This window comes from Plectropomus leopardus, chromosome 12, assembly GCF_026936395.1.
Source record: "Plectropomus leopardus strain MGB_pleo_1.0 chromosome 12, ASM2693639v1, whole genome shotgun sequence".
In the NCBI taxonomy this organism is placed as follows: domain Eukaryota; kingdom Metazoa; phylum Chordata; class Actinopteri; order Perciformes; family Serranidae; genus Plectropomus; species Plectropomus leopardus.
In genome coordinates, this window is record NC_142187.1 from 14,699,871 (window position 1) to 14,719,117 (window position 19,247).

The 19,247-nt window shown below is 40.0% G+C and overlaps 2 protein-coding genes across 2 annotated transcripts in view; one reads left to right on the forward strand and one right to left on the reverse strand.

Moving 5' to 3' along the window:
- Positions 1-1,307: 1,307 nt before the first annotated feature.
- Positions 1,308-5,341, forward strand: LOC121951884 (V-type proton ATPase subunit d 1-like). Its single transcript, XM_042498371.2, has 8 exons — positions 1,308-1,435; positions 2,073-2,244; positions 2,839-3,017; positions 3,439-3,518; positions 3,723-3,800; positions 3,916-4,092; positions 4,209-4,286; positions 5,168-5,341. The coding sequence occupies exons 1-8, from the start codon at positions 1,315-1,317 to the stop codon at positions 5,339-5,341; spliced, it is 1,059 nt and encodes a 352-aa protein (XP_042354305.2). The 5' UTR covers positions 1,308-1,314.
- An 8-nt stretch (positions 5,342-5,349) lies between these two features.
- The window catches only part of apoltp (apolipoprotein lipid transfer particle homolog), a 47,722-nt gene continuing 33,824 nt past the window's right edge, over positions 5,350-19,247 (reverse strand). Inside the window, exons 52-74 of the mRNA XM_088085361.1 lie at positions 19,135-19,247; positions 18,909-18,990; positions 18,594-18,731; positions 17,979-18,141; positions 17,686-17,801; positions 17,288-17,434; positions 16,788-16,901; positions 16,523-16,639; positions 16,274-16,432; positions 15,860-16,021; positions 14,027-14,189; positions 13,744-13,925; positions 13,570-13,662; positions 13,230-13,434; positions 12,470-12,657; positions 10,932-11,029; positions 9,921-10,105; positions 9,631-9,830; positions 8,618-8,786; positions 8,402-8,511; positions 8,170-8,295; positions 7,747-7,873; positions 5,350-7,633 (exon numbers count right to left, since the gene is read on the reverse strand). Of these exons, the coding sequence (XP_087941487.1) occupies positions 7,623-7,633; positions 7,747-7,873; positions 8,170-8,295; positions 8,402-8,511; positions 8,618-8,786; positions 9,631-9,830; positions 9,921-10,105; positions 10,932-11,029; positions 12,470-12,657; positions 13,230-13,434; positions 13,570-13,662; positions 13,744-13,925; positions 14,027-14,189; positions 15,860-16,021; positions 16,274-16,432; positions 16,523-16,639; positions 16,788-16,901; positions 17,288-17,434; positions 17,686-17,801; positions 17,979-18,141; positions 18,594-18,731; positions 18,909-18,990; positions 19,135-19,247 (3,168 nt within the window). The 3' untranslated portion in view covers positions 5,350-7,622. The remainder of the gene's footprint in view (positions 7,634-7,746; positions 7,874-8,169; positions 8,296-8,401; positions 8,512-8,617; positions 8,787-9,630; positions 9,831-9,920; positions 10,106-10,931; positions 11,030-12,469; positions 12,658-13,229; positions 13,435-13,569; positions 13,663-13,743; positions 13,926-14,026; positions 14,190-15,859; positions 16,022-16,273; positions 16,433-16,522; positions 16,640-16,787; positions 16,902-17,287; positions 17,435-17,685; positions 17,802-17,978; positions 18,142-18,593; positions 18,732-18,908; positions 18,991-19,134) is intronic.

The following is a 19,247-nucleotide window of genomic DNA, read 5'->3' on the forward strand; positions in this document are numbered from 1 at the left end:
AGGATAAAATGCAGGAGGAGAAAAGAGCAGAGGAGTTCGAGTGACGGGAATAAGGTAAAGAACAGGCAGGGAGCTGATTAGCTGTAAAAAAAAAAAAAAAAAAGCTGATTAGCCAGGAAAAAAACTCTGGAGCAGGGTAGAATAACAAGGTGGATGCATGGCAGGTGTGTAACTGGGCTAATGAGGGAAAGGCAGCACAGGAACACAGGAAGAGAAAAACACCAAGAAAACACAGTCCGCTTAATGATAAACCGACCAAATGAAAACACAGTGAGCCTAACTCATATAAACAATTTACATAAGTCTTCTACAAAAACTCAGTCCAATCTTCCCAAATAGTCATCAGGACACTGTTGATTTAAGCCAGTTTGAACACTGAATAAAGCTGTTTTACATTTTTTAAAAAGTGTTTTTCTGATGCCCTCCGGCTGCAAACTACAGTGACCGACATAGAAACACATTCTTATCCCAAGTCGTCACAAATCACTGTTTTGTCAGGGGACTTTGTGTCTACATATAACTCTCCAGGTATCCTCCTGTGTCTGCTGTTGATGCCCTGGGATGCTGCAACCAACACCAGGATATCATCAAAAGCACATGGTTATGTTTAGGCGAAAAACATTTTTTGGCTGTACTTCCATAGAGGGTTTGTAGGACCCATTCTCACTGGCCTGCCCAACAGGGATGCTTACCTGCCCTATATTAGGTTGTTACTGGCAGCATTTTAACTTGATGCCATCCAGCAAATTATCATACGGCTGTGAAAAGTGACTTTTGGCACCTGTATCTTACACCAAAATCACTGACAAAGCGGCAATATATGACAACTTTGGAATGAGCACTAATGTACCTGTCTGGAGCCAGCGTTTGGTTTGTCCTTTCTGAGCCACTGTGGAACCACAGTGATGCAACATGGACGAGGACCTGCTCCCTATGTAGATTCAAATGTCTCATTCTAAGGTAAGAAAGGCACGACGATTCTAATTTTTAGGTGATTAAACACAAAAGAAAACAAACTTATCTTATTATATTCCATTTCTGACAATATATCCCCCTAAATTCCACTAACCTTTCACCTTTGTGGCTAGATGGATGTACTTGATAGGAGGAACTGAGACAGCCAACACTTTTAGGGCAGCTATGGAATTTTTGGTTTCAAAGAGGAAGGGAAAATAACAGCATGAATGTTAGTCAGAGAGGACATAATGCAGAAGTTACATTAAAAAAAACCAAAAAAAAAACCAAAGAGATATATATTTGGACAGGAACATTACCTCAACTGCAACCACATTTGCTGAAAGCTCATTTGGCATCATGGCAGAGCTCAATTTCAACGTGGATCACGGATATCTGGAGGGTCTAGTTCGCGGAATGAAGGCAGGAATCTTGACTCGCACCGACTATCACAATCTGGCCCAGTGCGACACACTTGAGGGTAAGAATATTGTATCACACTGTCACCTTGGGCGGATTTTAGTTTTTTTTAAAATTCTCAGACATTCTTGTGCATGTGTGTGGCTTTGTCTCATAAGACCACAGTTTGACAGGCATCTTTTTACCATCTTCTATCAAGTTTCTTCACCTACATCCAATTTTTCAAGGAGATAATCTGAATTTTGTAACAGAACACCAGGAATTCCTATCTGATTGAAACATACTGAGAAAGTCAGTGAAGATGAAGACTAATGAGATGTTACTTTTAAGCAACAGGAATGTTTAGACTCACCCTCACCAGATGTGTTCGTTGACAGTGTGATTGGTGGTTCTTGGAAAGACAGACACAGACCCTGCAATTACAGTTTATCTAATGTGTTTATGTAATCTATATGTTTGTGTTAGTAGTTAGTCATCATCAACTGTTATCTATTTAAAAATGTGGGGAAAAATTGTCAGAGACAAATGCATTAATTGTCTTGTATTATGATAGTCTTTTTCGTATTCCTGTAATTTGAGCTCACAGGAGACGGCTGTGGAACAACCCTGATTTAAGGTCAGAGATGCAGCCATTAGGGGAAATAAGGTGGAGTCGAGTACAAAACCTTTATGTTATGCCTTTCCTCTCCTCTCCTCAGACATGAAGCTGCATTTGCAGAGCACAGACTACGGTAAGCTGCTGTCCACCTCTGAGGAGGACTTGACTGTGTCTCTAGTGGACAGCAAGCTGAGGGACAGCCTGGTGACTGAATTCAGCTGCCTTCGCTCCAATGCGCTGCCTCCCCTATCTACCTTCCTCGACTATATAACGTACGCTACATTTGCTAAATTATTAATTATACAAAGGTCACAAGACATATTTCCTGTAGTTATTTATCCATATTTTTTTGCTTATCTACAGAGCCCCTAAAGGGACATGGGGGGGGAGGGGGCAGAAATAGATGGTGGGAAAAAAATTAAATGTGTAAAAAAATAAATAAAAAAAACAATAATATTGTTTTTAAAAACAGAGTGGGAAAATGATGGTGGAAAAAAATGATATATTTTTAAAAAATGGTGGGAAAAAAATAGATGGTGAAAAAAAAATCTACTTTTTCACCCAAGAATTTTTTTTTTAACACCATTAATTTTTTCTACCATTTAATATATTTTCACCATCTATTTTTTATTCCACCCTCTAATTTGTTTTCTTCCCAATGTCCTTTTAGGGGCTCTGTAGAAAACTATGGTTTAGGTACCTTTCCCCCTTCTATTATAATATAGTCCATTAAAACTAATTTCACTAACCTCATTTTAAATGAGTTTCTAAAAATAAAAGCATATTTGTAGGTAAATGGATAAATAAAATGGATGCATGCAGACAAATAAAGGCAGATCCATTTACTGTTTTCTGTGTTGCCATAGTTACAGCTACATGATCGACAATGTGGTGATGCTGATCACCGGAGCTCTGAAACAGAGGGATGTGGCAGAGCTCCTCCCGCGGTGTCACCCACTGGGAGCTTTTGACCAAATGGCAGCAGTGGGCATCGCTCGTACCCCAACTGAGCTCTACTCGGCCATCCTGGTGGACACACCACTAGGTAGAGTCATTAAATTATATGTTTTGAACTCCCGGATTTGGTAAAATTTAGTATGAAAAGTATTATTACCCTTTCAGTAAGGGCATAATTTATGAATTCATATGCTGTTCATTCCCCATTTTGGACTCTGGCTCTCTGTTCCTTCTGTTGTCAGACCTTTTAAAATTATGAATTCTCTGTTGGTCAAAGGGTCAGTGTTCACCAACATGAACTCAACGAGTGAATCCACAAACTTCCATTAGAACTGATTTAGCAGCAAAGTTGTGCTTGGAAGTTCTTTTCGGTATTGGTTTGTCCAGGCCTTTGGTCAGAATTTTGACTTGTCTTGTGTTTTATGATTTTTACCATTCATACTGAAGTTTTGCAAGATAAAAAGTAATATGTAACACAAACTGATGCCCACTGTGTTGTTGTGTCATAGCTGATTTTTTCCAGGACGCTGTATCTGAGTCCAATCTGGATGAAATGGAAGCTGAGATCCTCAGAAACAAACTGTTTAAGGTGACTACAGAGTGACATAAGATGTACTGGCTATCATAATTTACCATGATGCCTGGGTTATATAATGTGTGTGTGTGTGTGTTCATATAAATTCTGGACTTACTACTGTGTGTACCACGTTAAACAACCCCAGAGGACACGGGTTTTACAATGGGGTGCTTTCCATCTTATGCTTTTGTCTTATGTTCTTTTTTCTCTTCCAAGGCATATTTAGAGTCTTTCCACTCTTTCTGCAAGAACATTGGTGGCGCCACAAAAGATACAATGTGTCCTGTCCTGGAGGTACTGTGACAGATTTCATTGCATAGGCCATTTGTTTTACGTAATATGTATGATTTTTTTCACTGAAATGCTCTGTGTGTGTGTGTGTTTGTGTGTGTGTGTGTGTGTGTTGCAGTTTGAGGCAGACAGACGAGCCTTCATCATCACAGTGAACTCCTTTGGGACAGATCTCAGTGGTGCAGACAGAAGTGCACTCTATCCATCTTGTGGCAAACTTTACCCTGAAGGGCTACAACTGCTGGCCAGAGCAGACGACCACGAGCAGGTCAAAGCAGTGGCTGACTGTTACCCAGTGAGTCTGATCACATCTCTGAGGACTCCTCAGCAAGAGAGCTGCTGTTTTTTTTTTTATTACAGTTAGCTTACATGTGAAAGCCATGTCCAACTCTTACTTAATCCTGCTTGCAGGCATATAAAGTCATCTTTGATGACCCTGAGCCAGGATCAGGTTTTAAGACTCTGGAGGACAGATTCTTTGAACAAGAGGTAATATAACTTTCATGATCTTCAAAAGTCTAACTAATCAAATCTGCTGACTTCTGTTTGACTTTGAATGTATTAAAAATAGCTGTAATAATTAATTAATTAATTAATTAATTTTCATTTTTTTATTTTTACTGCCAATGATTTAAAAGGTAAATATTTTAGGGCCCGGACAAACCAAACCCTCATCAAGAACGAGTTGCAACAAAGGCCTACTGTTACATGGACTCATGTCCCCTGTGTCTCGGCTAAAATGTTGCACTTGAACAAAATGCAACAACTATAGCAAACAGCCAACCAGCACATACGTTCAGTGCCTTTTGAGAGGAAATACCAGCATTCAAGGTGTTTGTTAGCCTGTTAGTGCATTAAGAACACCAAGAAAGAAGAAAGGATATTTACTGTGTGCTAACGGACAATAACACAATAAAACACAAACCATTTCTGCTAAAGAGCTCTATGGTTAAGAAATAATCTCACCTCTGAGCTTCAGTGGTTTGTTTGCTGTTCTCACACCCGAGCTGAGCTGCCAGTTACAGTGATTTCATTCACCATCAAGCTCTGCCGTCTCTAACACCGATTCAACATGCTGAGTCAGCTGATAAAAGCCGTTAAGGGTCACAATTAGTGCCAACACCACAAAAACTGGGGCGACAGATGCTCACCAACATCCCGACATTGACCAATGGACAATCATTGACTTGGTGTCACAGGGCCCAAAGTTGACTAATGAGTGGTTTTCATCGTTTTTTTTAAAGTTTTTGCGGCAAGGAAACAGCCCAATAACTTTTTCAAAAGTTAATCCATGTTTTAACTGTATATCTTAATTGTATGTAAACCTGCCCTTCTGTCTTTTTAAGCAGCTTCAACTTGTCTTTTCTCAGGTGAAGCTGAACACACTTGCTTTCCTGCAGCAGTTCCACTTTGGAGTATTTTACTCCTACATCAAACTGAAGGAACAGGAGAGTCGCAACATCGTCTGGATCGCCGAGTGTGTCACACAGAGACAGAAGTCAAAGATACACAACTACATACCCATCTTTGAGGGAAAAAATTAACTGTGCAATAAAGAGAAAAACATTATTATATTTAACATACAGTTGTGAGATAGCATACAATAAGATAATAAATGAACTTCATCAAAAACATATTTGTTAATCCCTTTATGATCACAAGATTTGGTTGTGAGGATTAGTAAAGTCAGTCACTAAAGTCAGTAACAAATATTTTCAGTGTTTGTACTTAAGACCAAAGAAAATACAAATATAGGCCTCATGATTATTGATAAAGTAAGTCCTATGATTAGCAGCCAACAGTATGTTCACACTCACATTACTGGCACAATATGTGAGAAGGGTCCAGCTGCAGAGCTCCAGGCTCAGGCCCACCTCCACCGCTGGACTCTTTCCAGTCCAGGTGCAGAGACGTTAGTCTGAAATTGTCTATGTATGCAAGAGCAAGCATCAGGATACAACAGCATGCATTCATTAGACTGTATAAGCCACAAGCCCTTCACCAACTACACCCAGGCAAACAATACAACCTAATATTTCGACATTACTGTAACTTATAAAGTTAGGTAAAGTAATGCTAAGGAAGAAATAACCTTATGAGTTTCTATCTATCTATCTATCTATCTATCTATCTATCTATCTATCTATCTATCTATCTATCTATCTATCTATCTATCTATCTATCTATCTATCTGTCTATTTGGTTATTAATAAACCTTGTATCACATAACCATATAAACACATATATTGCAATATTAAGGCTGTATTGTTTACCTTGGTGTATAGTACCCCAGAATTGAGTCCTATAACCTTGAAATCAGTTAGCATACCAGCACTCCTGGTTTCCTCGTCTAGAAGTCAATGGGTTTTTGAATGTTTTTTTGTTTGAGGCCTGAAATAAGGTCTGTGGTTGACAAGCTTAAGAGACCTTCACATTTTGTTGTACAGCATAAAATATGTCAACAAATGGTCCACTTGTGAACTTTAAAGCTTTTACTCATATTGAAGAGGGCAGTTGTTAACAAGTAGTTAAATGAGATTAAATAACATCATCACGCCGAACACGGCTTTACAGCTTCATTGTTGTGGCAACATTAAGTCATGCAAAAGTAATGTAGTTCGTTTATAGCTTAAGCTTCCAAAATCATAAAGGTAGTTTTCACTTGTGAAGATTATCTTGCTGAAGAAACCATAAGTGTCATAAACTTTTTTCACAGAGCTTATTTTCTGTCTGAAATCCAGTGGAAAAATCCCACAGGCTTTTTGACGAGGGAACCAAGGTGACACTTACTCCTGCATCGGCCTACAAAAAAACGTCATACCTGGAGCACTCAATCAGTGACTTATTTAATCTGATGATCGCTCTGTATATATATGATACACAGTGGCATCTTAACATATAATACACTCATTTATTAAATATAAGCATGACAAACAATATGTAGCGTAAAGGTGAATCAAAATGCGATCATTCAGCCTATAGACGGCCTACTTATACAGTGGCATGGTTGTGATACAATGTATTCAATATATGCTTAGGGGGTTACTAAATTTAGTGACGATGCGCACGCTTAAACAATACACTGTGTGTAGCTGTTATGTATTGATAATGAAGTGCGATAAACACTTGTGGTTTTCCACCTTAACACCTAGATACCAGATGCCATGATGGCATACTTCCAATGGAGTTGCTCACCTGGTGCATACGCCAAAAAAGTTTCTACCTACTTTGGGTCTACTTCTGTGGTATGCAGGCCACCAAATATGCGTAGTATTGTTTCTCTCGCAAGCTCCCACTGGGTATATAGACTATACATTGTAATGATGTCACAGATTCTCAAAATACTTTTCTTGGCTCAAGGACAGTTTTGAAAATCTAAACCTCCATGGCTGAGAAATTCATTTTAGAAAGACTCATAATTGAACTTGTTTGTAGTTCGAGGTGTCCTGTCAACAGTTTTATAGATGTGCCTTTTTGCGAGTGGCTACTGGGAAAAATCGCTGCAAGGCTAAGCAGCTTTTCTGGGGACCTTCTTAACACATACACAAATGTCATCGTTTACCATGAGGCTGACCCGAGCCTAGAGCTTTGCAGCAGGACACTATTGCAATATCTGCACGTCTAAACTGGACAAACAAACATTACATGAGGTATAATGATGTGTAACTATACAACAGAGTACAAATACAATACAATATTCAAAATGTAACTGTATAGGTAACGTAGCACAAACAGTGGTATAAAAGTGAAAATGTTTTGGGTTTTTTTGCAGCTAAAACAGGTCATAAATCACCCATCTGTGCTCTTCATCACCTCTTCCTTGCTTCATGCTTTCACTAAAATGTAAAAGGAAAATGTTAAACATCTGTCATTTTACTTCAGAATCATTGATCAGAACACAGTTTAAGTCTGATTCATGCATGTCTGGTTGCATAATAGCCTGACTTACAGCACTGGGTTGGGACCTCCAGAGGTATATAGTTCTGCTGGCAGAGATGAACAAAAGCAGATGCTAATCTGCAGGGTGCTCTGGAGGAGCTCAACTCACACACTGACAAGAACTGACCAGGATCCACCTATAAGGAAAAACACATTGTAAAAATGTGCTTAATCAATCAAAAACAGACAGTGGTGCATGTCAGGCAGCAGCACAGATTTGTCTAATCTATAAGGGAAGTACAGATGGCCATGTTTGCTTTGGTGTGAGCACATCCAACTGGGAAATTTCTTATTTTGGCCATAAAATCCATCAAAGATCAGGAAGGGTCAGGGCTTCTTGTCAGACACTGTTCAAGATATGTTTCCCCAGCTTCTTAAATCCACAAATGATTAACCCTGCAGACAGTGATGGAGCTCGTGCTTTTCTACTCACCACCCTAAAACAGGAACTCAGCGGAGAATCGGGAGAGGAAAACAGAAGGTCACAGCTCAAAGGGCTTGTGGCCGCTTTAGGAATGTGCTCTGTTGCAACAGGCGGTTTAATACAATCTGGTTTCATCTGAAATGATCAAACTGCAAGTGAGAACTGGATACTTTCATGCTGACAGAGCTCATATATTAGGATCTATTCCATACCAAAAAATTGCCAGTCTTACTCTTCCTACCTGCCAACCGTAGAAAAAATCCTGCAGGTTTTTAGCCTGAGATCCATCTGGCAGAGGAAAATCATTCCCTGCTTCATTGTCATTAGTTCCCAACAGACCAGTGGATGTGCCTGTGTAGATAAAAACATGTTTGTATCAATAATGAGAATCAGTAAATATAACCATGGATGTCATTTATTCTCCTAACTCATGTTGAATCTTTAGTTTTAGTCGTACCGTGCAACCATCCATCAAGAGTCAAGCTGCACAGCTCAAGCGACAGGTCACATGACACTGACACTCCGCTCTGACTGGACGCCTGCACTATGTTTGACCCTCTTCTGACAGCCACTCCATTGTCACTGTGAAATGTGTGTGTTACAGCGTTGTTGCAGTTGGCCGTCACCTACGACACAAACATTTTTTTTTTGTTAAAAAAAACAGACCTTTTTGGTGCTCACTGAGTTTTATTACCAATATTAAAGTAATGCTTCATTCTCAAATGACAATTTGCATGTCTATTACTCACCCTGTGTTACACTAATTTGTGAAGAAAACTTTTTTTTCTCGCATACCTCCGGTTACCAAAAATCCTAAAACAGATAAAAATTATTGAAGAATTGAAGTAAAAGTTTAATAGCAGCAAACCTATATCAAAACATCTGTTTACAGACTCTGAAACAATACGAGCAGTATAACAAAAGTCTCATTTATCCAGTCGTATGTTCAGTTCTTCCCCAACAGACAGCCCCTTTGATGGAGAACTGACATGAAAATGAAATCCGTGCTCTCTCTTTAAAGCCAGGCTCCACTGACAAGAACATAAATTTTACATCTCTGACCACAAAAGCTGCTGGTCCACCACTGCCTCATCAATTCTTAGTTTGTTTGTGTTATTGTGTGATTTTGGTAAATCCAAACTAACCATTTAAAACATCAAAGTCACACAATGACAAAAAAAAAAACTTTTAGTGCAGTTCCCAATCAGAAATGGCTATCTATTTGGGAAGTACTAAGAATAAAAGAGGATAAATGAGACTTGGATTATACTGCACGAGTTGTGTGAGCATTTGTAAAGAGATGTTTTGATATAGTTTTTCCGTCATTACTCCTTTTACTTCAATTCATCAAGAATTTTATCATCTGCTGGTTTTTTCGTTCACCAGAGGCATGCGAGAATTCAACAAAAGAAGTCAGTAAATGATATACAGATGATCATTTAAGGTGTGAGATGTTTCTTTAAGACATACCTGTCCATTGTGCTGAATGCTGACAGTGCTATTATCCATTCCTATCAGAAGGAAGTTATGCGAGTCTGAACTGAGCAGCAGAGTGTATGAAGGCTCAGCGCTGACATCTTGAGCGAGCAGAAGCGGACAGGAGCCCGGGAGCTCATACAGGTGACCATCAAATGTCACAACAAATTGGTCTGCCACCAATAGAGCTTGGTCTTATAGGGAGAAATAGAAAAAGACAAAATTTTAATTTGATGAAGTCCTCCATTAGCATTATGTAAATATTGCTGAGAAGGTAGGCTTACATATAAAAGGGCTGTCCATAATCTTCCTCTTGAGGCGGAAAAGTTCAGCTGTTGGCCTGAGGGAGGCGATGGTCTGCAGGGGCCTCAGGAGCCACTCCTCCAGAAGGATTTCCACCAGTCTGGCCTCTGACACCCTGGACCAGGGGAGCTGTGGCAGCGGCACTGACACTACCACTGAACACTCGCTGGTAAAACAAAGGACACATGATTTCAAGTATCTTGCTGGAATAATTTTCTTACATCTTTTTTGCTTTGATTTGTCAGTTTAATAGGTAACTGGTATTTTTCAGCCTGGACTCTGTTTCCCATTTTTTGTGTCTAAGTGACTGATATGAACACCTTTTGAATCTGGTCCAGTATGAGCAAGAGCACTTTTAAATAAGTTGCAATTTAAACACAATTGTTTCTGTGTCTGGTTAAACAAAAAGAATCTAACTCTTTAATCAAAGGTTGACCTTTCCAAACTGCTGTCATACACTTTCAATAACAATCTGAGTCTGCCTGTGACAAAGACAAGCACTTTTATTGGAAGTACATTAAACAGTTACACAGCAGCCTGTTTTTGCTGATGCAAACTGCCATTCTCTCGCTCCATACTGAACCAGTTTCTAAAATTGTTCTTCACATTAGTCACTTATAACAAAAACATGGGAAAATGGGGTCCAAGTTGAAAAATACTGAAGCTTTTCCTTTAACAGCAACGCAGTAGCTTAAGCAAGCCTAAGGTCATGTCAGTTTTCACAAAAGTAATAGCTCTTTGCTTGTTGATCTTTGTGCAGTAAGCACTGATTTTTATTAAATACTGTGGAAAGTTGTTACAAATCTAGACATTAAAAAAGACCTTAATGCCTAAACCAAAGTTGCTCATTATACATCTTTTGACCTTGGTTCTTTCTGGGTAATTGGCATGCTATTACATAAAGAAAGACGTGTCCCTTCTCTTAACTCTTTATGTAATGCTATGAAAAAAAGGGCAGCTTCTCTCATGTATGTCTCAGACAAGTGCAGTACCTGGGGGAGAATTTGTAGACAGAAGCCAGCCGTTTCCTGACTCCAGACAGAGCCATCGCCGACCTGGTCTCCACCCAATGGTAAGTATGCTGTCCTGCCTGGTTCACACAGAACACCGACCAGTAATACACAGTCATGAGTGTGTCTGCATAGTGTGCTGATTTTGAGTCTTATCCTGGATTTGTCTTGTCTGACAGAGTTACCTCAGCATTACTGGATTTAGCCTCTTCGTCTACTCTGCATCTCTTTCACATTCAATATGTTTGTCATAATTACTTTTTACAAGTTTATTATCATATTTTATGTTTTACAGACTACTTGAGTTGATTTTTCCCATGAAGACATGCAGAAAATGATCACAAATGTTTGTACTGTAGCATATCAAGCTTTATAAAAACCAGAATAAGAGTTCATCCAAGTCTTTGAAACCAGGATATTTACATACAGAAAACATAAACGGGATACTCCAAAAACACAGTCATAACTGGGATAAAAGTTTGCATTTAAATACACTCATTGACACAGACTGTGGCACACTGTAAAACTACAATTATCACCTTGTGGTTGTACGCCTCTGCTTACCGTTTTCTTTTGTGAAATATGACCAATAAAAGCTTCTAAACCAAAATCTTCACACCAGACTTGTTTCAGCAGGAATATGATCCGAAGTCAGGGGGAAAAACTGGCAACTAGGATTAAATGTTTCCCTGCCATTAGCCTGTGGCTGTATAAATGTAAGCTACGTAATGTAGAAATCTAGCACGCCATGACATCATACTATAGCTGGAGTAGAAAAAACAGTTTAATACTGAGCGTTCAAAGTGGTAGGGCGCCTGAGGTTTTTGCTTACAGTGATTACTTCCACATACGGGTACCTTAATATCTGAAACTTAAGCACGTCTAATATGAACATCTTTCATTGGAATACTATATACGAGACACAAAATATAGAAAAGCATAATAGCTCCCAGAATACAGTTCTCTATAAAAACAATTAATTCTTAATGTGACCATATGTAGAGATACTGAACATTTTGCAAAATACTGTCAATCAGCATCTTTATCAAACTTCTATCTTTAAACATTATTGGTGGAACCCTAATATTAAGAGATTGATTTGAAAACAGTTTGTAAGGCAGGGGATAACTTCATCTGCTTCTGCAATAACTTCCACTTGAGCTTGATGTGGCGATGCCAAGATTACTTCACAGTAGTGGAAGTGTTCAGAAAAATGTATATATACAATATATACATAGTATATATGTATATATTATTCAATACATATATTTTTTTTCTTATGACATTTCAGCCTGTTCATCATCTGTTTTGTATATGGATAAACCTTTCAGAATGTACTTCTTTAAACCTTAAGAACAGGAAAAATGTGGAGGTCTTGTTATTTACAGGTTATTATGTAATGGAGTTACTGGTGTGGCCCACTTGAGATCAAGTTGCGCTGTATGGGGCCCATGAATACAGTGAGTTTGACATCCCTGCACATTTTACACACAAAAAAAGGCAATGGTGAGCTTTCTTACCACATCCAGGGCGAACCTCAGCGTGGTGATAGTGGCCTGAGCCAGTGGCCTCAGCTGTGGGTTCTCCAACAGCACAGGTAGCACCTCCACCAGTTCGTCAGTCCACAATGACACAGCCCCTCTCCACAACGCCTCCAGGCTCTGGCCCCTCACATCTTGGTACACACCGGCCAGAGTCGCCAGGGGCCCTGAGGATGGAGCACAATCATTTTTCACCCACTGAGATGGCTCATTTATTAGAGCAACAGAAAATAAACATTCTGGTTTATATGTTATTCTGAAAGAGCAAAATAATGAAAAATGTGAAACAGAGGAGATAATTTTCATGCGTCAGGAAGACAGGATTAGATTGCGATTTTGAGTTTTCTGAAGAAATTAGATTTCTGCCTGAAAGGAAACGCAAGGACTCAAAAACTTGAGGTCAGGTCAGCAACCATATTTAATGTGGAAAAACAACCACAGTGCACCATTCTGTCAGTGTAGCTAATGCGCCTGTGGATCTATCTGTCCATCAAACAGACATCTGACACTGGAAGTGAACGGCTTACTTTAAAGTAAATAACTTTTTTAAATGAAATTAGAAATAAAATATATTTGCAAAACAAGGCAGCAGGAACGGGAGCTATCTCATATATCTGCTTTCTTAATCTTTCTGTTTCTACAATTTTCTTGCAGTGACGCAAATGTGCTGGAGCCCTATTAGGATTTTCGATTGCCTGTTGTGGTTGATATGACCCATTTGCCGTATCTCTGGACTCACTCCTCAGCTCCTGTTGGCCCAGCAGGGAGGCGTGCTGCAGCAAGCCGAGAAAGCGAGGCAGACTGTCGGTCATGATGTGACGCAGGGGGCCGTTCTGCCACAGAGCCAACAGACCTCTGTCTCTGTGCTCCAGAAGAGCCTCTGCTTGCTGGGAGATGTGGAGGGGCACAGCGCTCAGCTCCTGGAGCAACTCACTGTCCCTGGACTGCAGAGAAAGTTGTGAAGTGAACACATTAAAAAAATTGCACATTTTATCATTAAATTTACATCACCTTCATTATTGGCTGAGTCTAACCCACGACATCTGTTTATATTAAGTACCCTGCAGTAGTTTAGTTACCTGCTGTCTGAATTCAACAAGGAGATGCTGTAACGTCTTGATTCTTTCTAGCAGCTTATTCCGTATCTGAGAGCTCAAGTAATGAATCCGTGCCTGTGAAAACAACATACAGTATTTCAAAGCCCCATACGGTTTGTAGTGAAAGTGTGGCAATTTTCGTTATTTTGGCAATACCTCCACTGCAGTTAGACTCTCAAAACAGCCACTTGCTCGCAGCATCAGCCTCTGATTGGTTGATCCCACAGACACAATGCCCAGAGTTTCAGGTTCGTTGCTGCCATCTCTTTTCTGTACATCCAGCATTAAACTGTGATTCGCTCCCACACACGCCGCCACAGTGACATCCTCGATCAGACCTGGACATGAAGAGATTGAATTCTTCATAGTCCTCGTTTTAGCATTTTTGGTAGTTTTTTTTTTTTTTACAAGTTTTTTGAAGAGATTATTCTGTGCTTACCGTTCATATATCCTGCTGTGGTCCGAAGACATCGTCCGTCTGCCGTCCCGTTTAGCCAGATCTTTTCTCTGCGATCCAGTCTGGCCTGCAGCTGGAGACCCGAACCCCGGGGCCAAGACAGGGCACTGCCCCCCACCTCCACACTCCAGTTACCAATCCTAGACTGTGAAGTGTTAACTCATATATTTGTACTTATATTTTCATACGGATCCTCAAAAAAAAGTATTGTGGTTTTATGAGGGGTTATGTGGCTGGGACCCTTAACTTCTTGTTGTCTTGTCGTCACCAGCGTAGACTCCCGTAAAACCACAACTGGTCATTTTTACACTTATTTCTGTTAATCAAATGTTTAATATAAATAATAAGTGAGCTAATCAATGAGCTTTAAAGGTTCTGGTAGGGGGGCCCTGTTACATTTGCTAAGATAAGCTAATCAGTTGAAGCTTAATATCTGCTGATAAAGACCAGAGTGATATTCTCAGCGCCCTCTCAATGAGAAAGCAAATAAAAGCGGATTTCCCAAAACAGCAAACTATTCCTTAAAACTATCACATTACATGCATCTTTCAAATTTAACCTTTGCAGAGGTGAGGATCGAGTCTTTACTTACCACCAAATGTCCTCACATTCTAAGCTGCAAAGTTAAATTGACTTCTCAAAGATGGAAATAGAAAAGCACACACACAGAGCAGCAGTGCTGTTAGCCACTGTGTATAGAGTGCTATTTAATCCAATTCTTTTAATGCCAAGTCACAATGAATTCCTGGGAGCAATAAAACCATCGTAGCCAATAAAAGTGACATGGCGTGCCCTTTTTAAATGGATACTTCAGTCACAAAATGATCATTTTTATAAGTGTTACTCAGCCCCGTGTCACACTGAATTTGAGAAGAAAAGTTTGTTTTTCTCACATGGCTCCACAGTGAACAAAGCATCCAAAATGAAGAAAATCCTTCATGAATTGAAGTAAAAGAGGGTCTGCATTTAACGACAGAAAAAAATTACCAAAACATCTGTTTACAACTCACACAACTTGTGCAGTATAAATTCATGTTTTTCTTAGTTCAATGTGGAGACGTGCGAGAAAACAAAGGTGTCTTAATAAATTCAACTTAACACAGGTTGGGTAGTAGATATACAACTGACTATTTTGCAGTTGAAGTTTCCTTTAAAACCAGGGTAGGCAGTTTTATTTTGGCGTCACTGGGCAAAAATCCCATCATAAACTTTGAGCATATTGTAAATCAAGTGGTCTAACAGAAAATTAGACTTCCACATCTCGGCTTGGCTCTGTTTTCAGGCTTTAGAAAATCTAGGCTGTGATAGAAAATTTAAGCTTATCACAGCTCATTCCAGAGAGAGGTTGTTCCTTTTGGCTGTTCTATAAATATAGATGAGCGAGTACAACCTTTCGGCAAAATCCTGATTCGAGAGCTGAGTCGTCCGAGAGGCTGCCTGCTCTCCTCCTAGGGAACCAGTCCAGACCATGGGGTGGTTAGCAGCTAATTGCCTCATTTGTGGTCGAAACAGAGAATGCCCTGTGTACAACTCTACAATAAAACAAGATTTACAACTCCACAATAAAACAAGATTAAATAAACCAAAGTTTGGGAAACACCAGGGTACTATATGAGATGTGTGTATAAGCCTGTGGTTAACTGGTGGGCGGGGCTTAGGACAGAGAGAGGGGAGCTGCATGAGGAGGGTTTATTTTTAAATTCTACCGTTTTTTGTTGTTGTTGTTGTTTTTTTTTTCTTTTCCAGATTACTTTCTACCCCAGCTTTAACTGCAGTTCTTAAATTAGACACATTGCTGTTAATTAATGTGCTGACCTCAGAGAACAGAGACATGTTGGATCCCTGAGTAGTAGAGGAGTTGGTTAAGGCAAAGGTGAGGCTGCACTGGTAGGGCCGTCCGGTCACTGACAGACGAGACTGTGTGTAAAACAGCTCCCGTCCTGAGTTCACTCTGTGGGATCCCGACCACGACAAAGTCTGAGAGACACAAAGAAACTAAACAACAGCTGAACAAAGGGAATCCTGTAAGTCTAAAACACTTATAAGACACATAACACAATATATATATATGGTCTACAATACTTTTCCCCCAGAGATGTATGTTAAGAGACTATGTACATTTATCACAGAAACCATACGGACAAACCATTACTCGGTTATAGTAACACAGCAGCTACAGTCTCTTCAACCACAATTTGTCCTCAATGAAAGCGAAAAGTGTGCACTCACAGGTTGTGGAGGGCAGAGGCCCAGCAGCACTGTGTGCTCCAAGCGATCTCTCAGGTTGGTCTGAATCTTAGTCTGGAGTGTGTGTGATGGACACGGTGCAGGAGACACTTTTTCCAGGCCAACATTAACCTGAAGGCTGTGCATTCCTCGAGGACCTCTCTTGGAAAAAAAATGCAGAAACACAAACATCAGCCATCTGCAATCACACAACGAAAGAAGAGAGAGGAAAAGTTTGAAATTTCAGGGCACCTGGTACTTCATGTCTTGCTTTATGCTCTTGTTGTCCCATCTGAGCTCTGCATTCTGTAAATACGAGTTTCCCTCTTGACCTGCTGACACACAACCTTTGACAGAAGACACTACCATCTACACACACACACACACACGCACGCACGCACGCACGCACGCACACACACGCGGGCATGGGTCAAGCAACTGGGCACTCACTTCCAACCAATACACAAGTTTACATGACATCCATAAGGAGTTTTAAGCATAAAGAAGGTCCACCAACCTGTTGTGTTGAGAACAGAGCACATGCCTGCCCCCTGCTGGAGTTGTGCTGCCACTGTTTGTTCAGGCTGACTGAAATATTGACAGGGACTGCACTGTCCCACGAAAGATGGGTCTACATGCACAATAAAAATAATAATAATACAGTAAAATTTACAATTAAACTCATAATATTTCTTTCTTTTATTTTACTTACACAGCACATTACATCATACAAAACTATCAGAATTGGCCCATAAAAATATGTTTAAAAAACAAAACTCCTATTGAGTGCAGCAGGGATGATGTTTATTTGTAGGCCAATGTGGAAGTTAACATCAGCCTCTACAAAAAGCCAAACGGATTTTTCCTTTGGATTTTGCCAGAAAAAAACTCTGTTTGTTTTAAATTATACATTTTGTTCAGCAAGATAATTTTCACACATAATCAAAACTTCGATGATTCTCTAAGTGCAAATGCAATCCCTGGCAGTAAAAAGCAGAGTAAAGTGTGGCAGCCTACCTGGTGGCTGCTGCGTTGTTCCCTCTGCGAGCAGTGCGACACCGTGTGAAGGAACATCTGGCTGAGTGTGGAGAAGAAAGGCTGTTTCAGCTCCAATTTGGTCTCATTTGTCTCCTCCGATCGACTCCAAAAGCTCAGAGCTCTGACCTTGAGATGAGCAAACCACAGTTTGTGACGGCAGAGAGCAAAAGAGAATTTGTTGTTAAATGGCAAGACAGGAGTCTCTATTAAACTCCATACACCAGATTTGTAATTCTTAAACATTTTTATCAAAATGTTCACTCAAATTTTGCAATTAAATATGACAGTTTTAAGTGGATTCAAATGAAGATGTAAAGATTGATTTGAATGAAGCCTTTCACATTATCAGGATCAAGAAACACATTGTACAGTCTGACCTGCTCCAGTCGGCCATGCCTCGTCCATCCCAGTAAAACACTGTCCAGTCTGCCATGAAGGGAACGCTCAAGAGTCATCTCCAAACTGGTCCAACGGGGAATACAGTTTATCTGAACTGAAGTCAAGAACAAAACAAAAACATTAACAATTTGTAGTCAGCCAAAACTATAAACTGGGTCTTTTATTTATTTTAGCCCTCATGTAGACATACTGTTAGATGGAATCGAAATGGACAAACATTGACTCTGTGATGGTTTTTATTGTTCTGCAGGGTGGATCTGTAATAGCTTACTCTTCAGGGTCTGGTTCCCCATCCCAAGTGCTGGAGGTGCAGAGTAAAGACCAGACAGGATGAACTCCTGACTGCCCCAAATGGCTCCATGTTGAAATTGGTAGCTCCAATTCCTGACCTCATACACCGTCCTCACTGTGACTATCCTGGGCAGCGGCTTCAACTGCACAACAAAGACCATCATGTCAATAAAAGGGACAGTTCATCCTAAATAAAAAACATATTTTTCCTCTTACCTGTAGTGCCATTCAACAATCTAGATTGTTTTGGTGTGAGCTGCTGAGTGTTTGTATATTATATTATATTGGCTTACTTCTCCCCAATAAAGTTCTAGGGCTGATATCTCCAACAATCGGCAACTAACACTAAAACAATCTAGATTGACAGCATATTAATAGCATTACAGATAAGAGGAAAAATATGTTTTTTTGATTTTGGAGTGAACTGTACCTTTAAAGGTTGATCAAGTGCACTGCTTTAGATCTGGCCATTATGTGTGGTCATGCTTGATACCAGAATTACAGTGTAATATCTGTGAGTTTAATAAAGTCTTAAATGTACTATATAGTATATATACTGTATTCACAGTCAATAGATATTTCAGCTCAGAAATACCTGTGGGTATGAATGTTTGAGCTCTACCGCCTGTCTGTATCCACTCTCTATAGCTGCCAGCTCCCCCAGAGCCCACAGCCTTCTCCTGCCTGATATCACCTCCACCAAACCCGCCACACTGGACTGAGACTGGTTCAGCTGGAGAGAGGGAAGAGTGATGGCGACACATGTTGTGACATATCATGCCTAAAATATTAGTTAAATAATAGAACAAATGCATAGAAATTAATAACATAACAGCATGACAGTTGTAATTCTAGTATGCATTTTGCGGAGCAAGTTCTGGTTTTAAAATGATTCAGAATAAGATCCTACCTGAGAGCGGACATTGAGCTGAGAGGGCAGGTAAACCAACATCCTGGGAATATTGTGGACCGTCTTCACCATCAAGTCCTTGCTGGAGAAAAGAACAGCTGTCACCTAAAGTAAGTGTTTGTGTGCATGTGTTTGATCAATACAAGATGTTCTGAATCTGTGTGGCCGGATGCTTTGATTATAAATGATGAGGCAGCCTGAGTGATGTGGTTTATCTTTATAGTACCTATGAGGCAGATGGTGTCCCTGGATGATGAGTGCCAGTGAGGAACTGAGTTCAGGGTTCACAGCCATCGAGCACCTCAGCTGGGACTCAGTAAGTCTTCCCCAGGCCTCCAC

Coding starts and splice junctions, on each gene's coding strand:
- LOC121951884 (XM_042498371.2), top strand. CDS start 1,315: ATGGCAGAGCTCAATTTCAACGTGGATCACGGATATCTGGAGGGTCTA. Junction 3,519..3,722: donor TCAGAAACAAACTGTTTAAG/GTGACTACAGAG, acceptor TTCTCTTCCAAG/GCATATTTAGAGTCTTTCCA. Junction 4,287..5,167: donor ACAGATTCTTTGAACAAGAG/GTAATATAACTT, acceptor GTCTTTTCTCAG/GTGAAGCTGAACACACTTGC.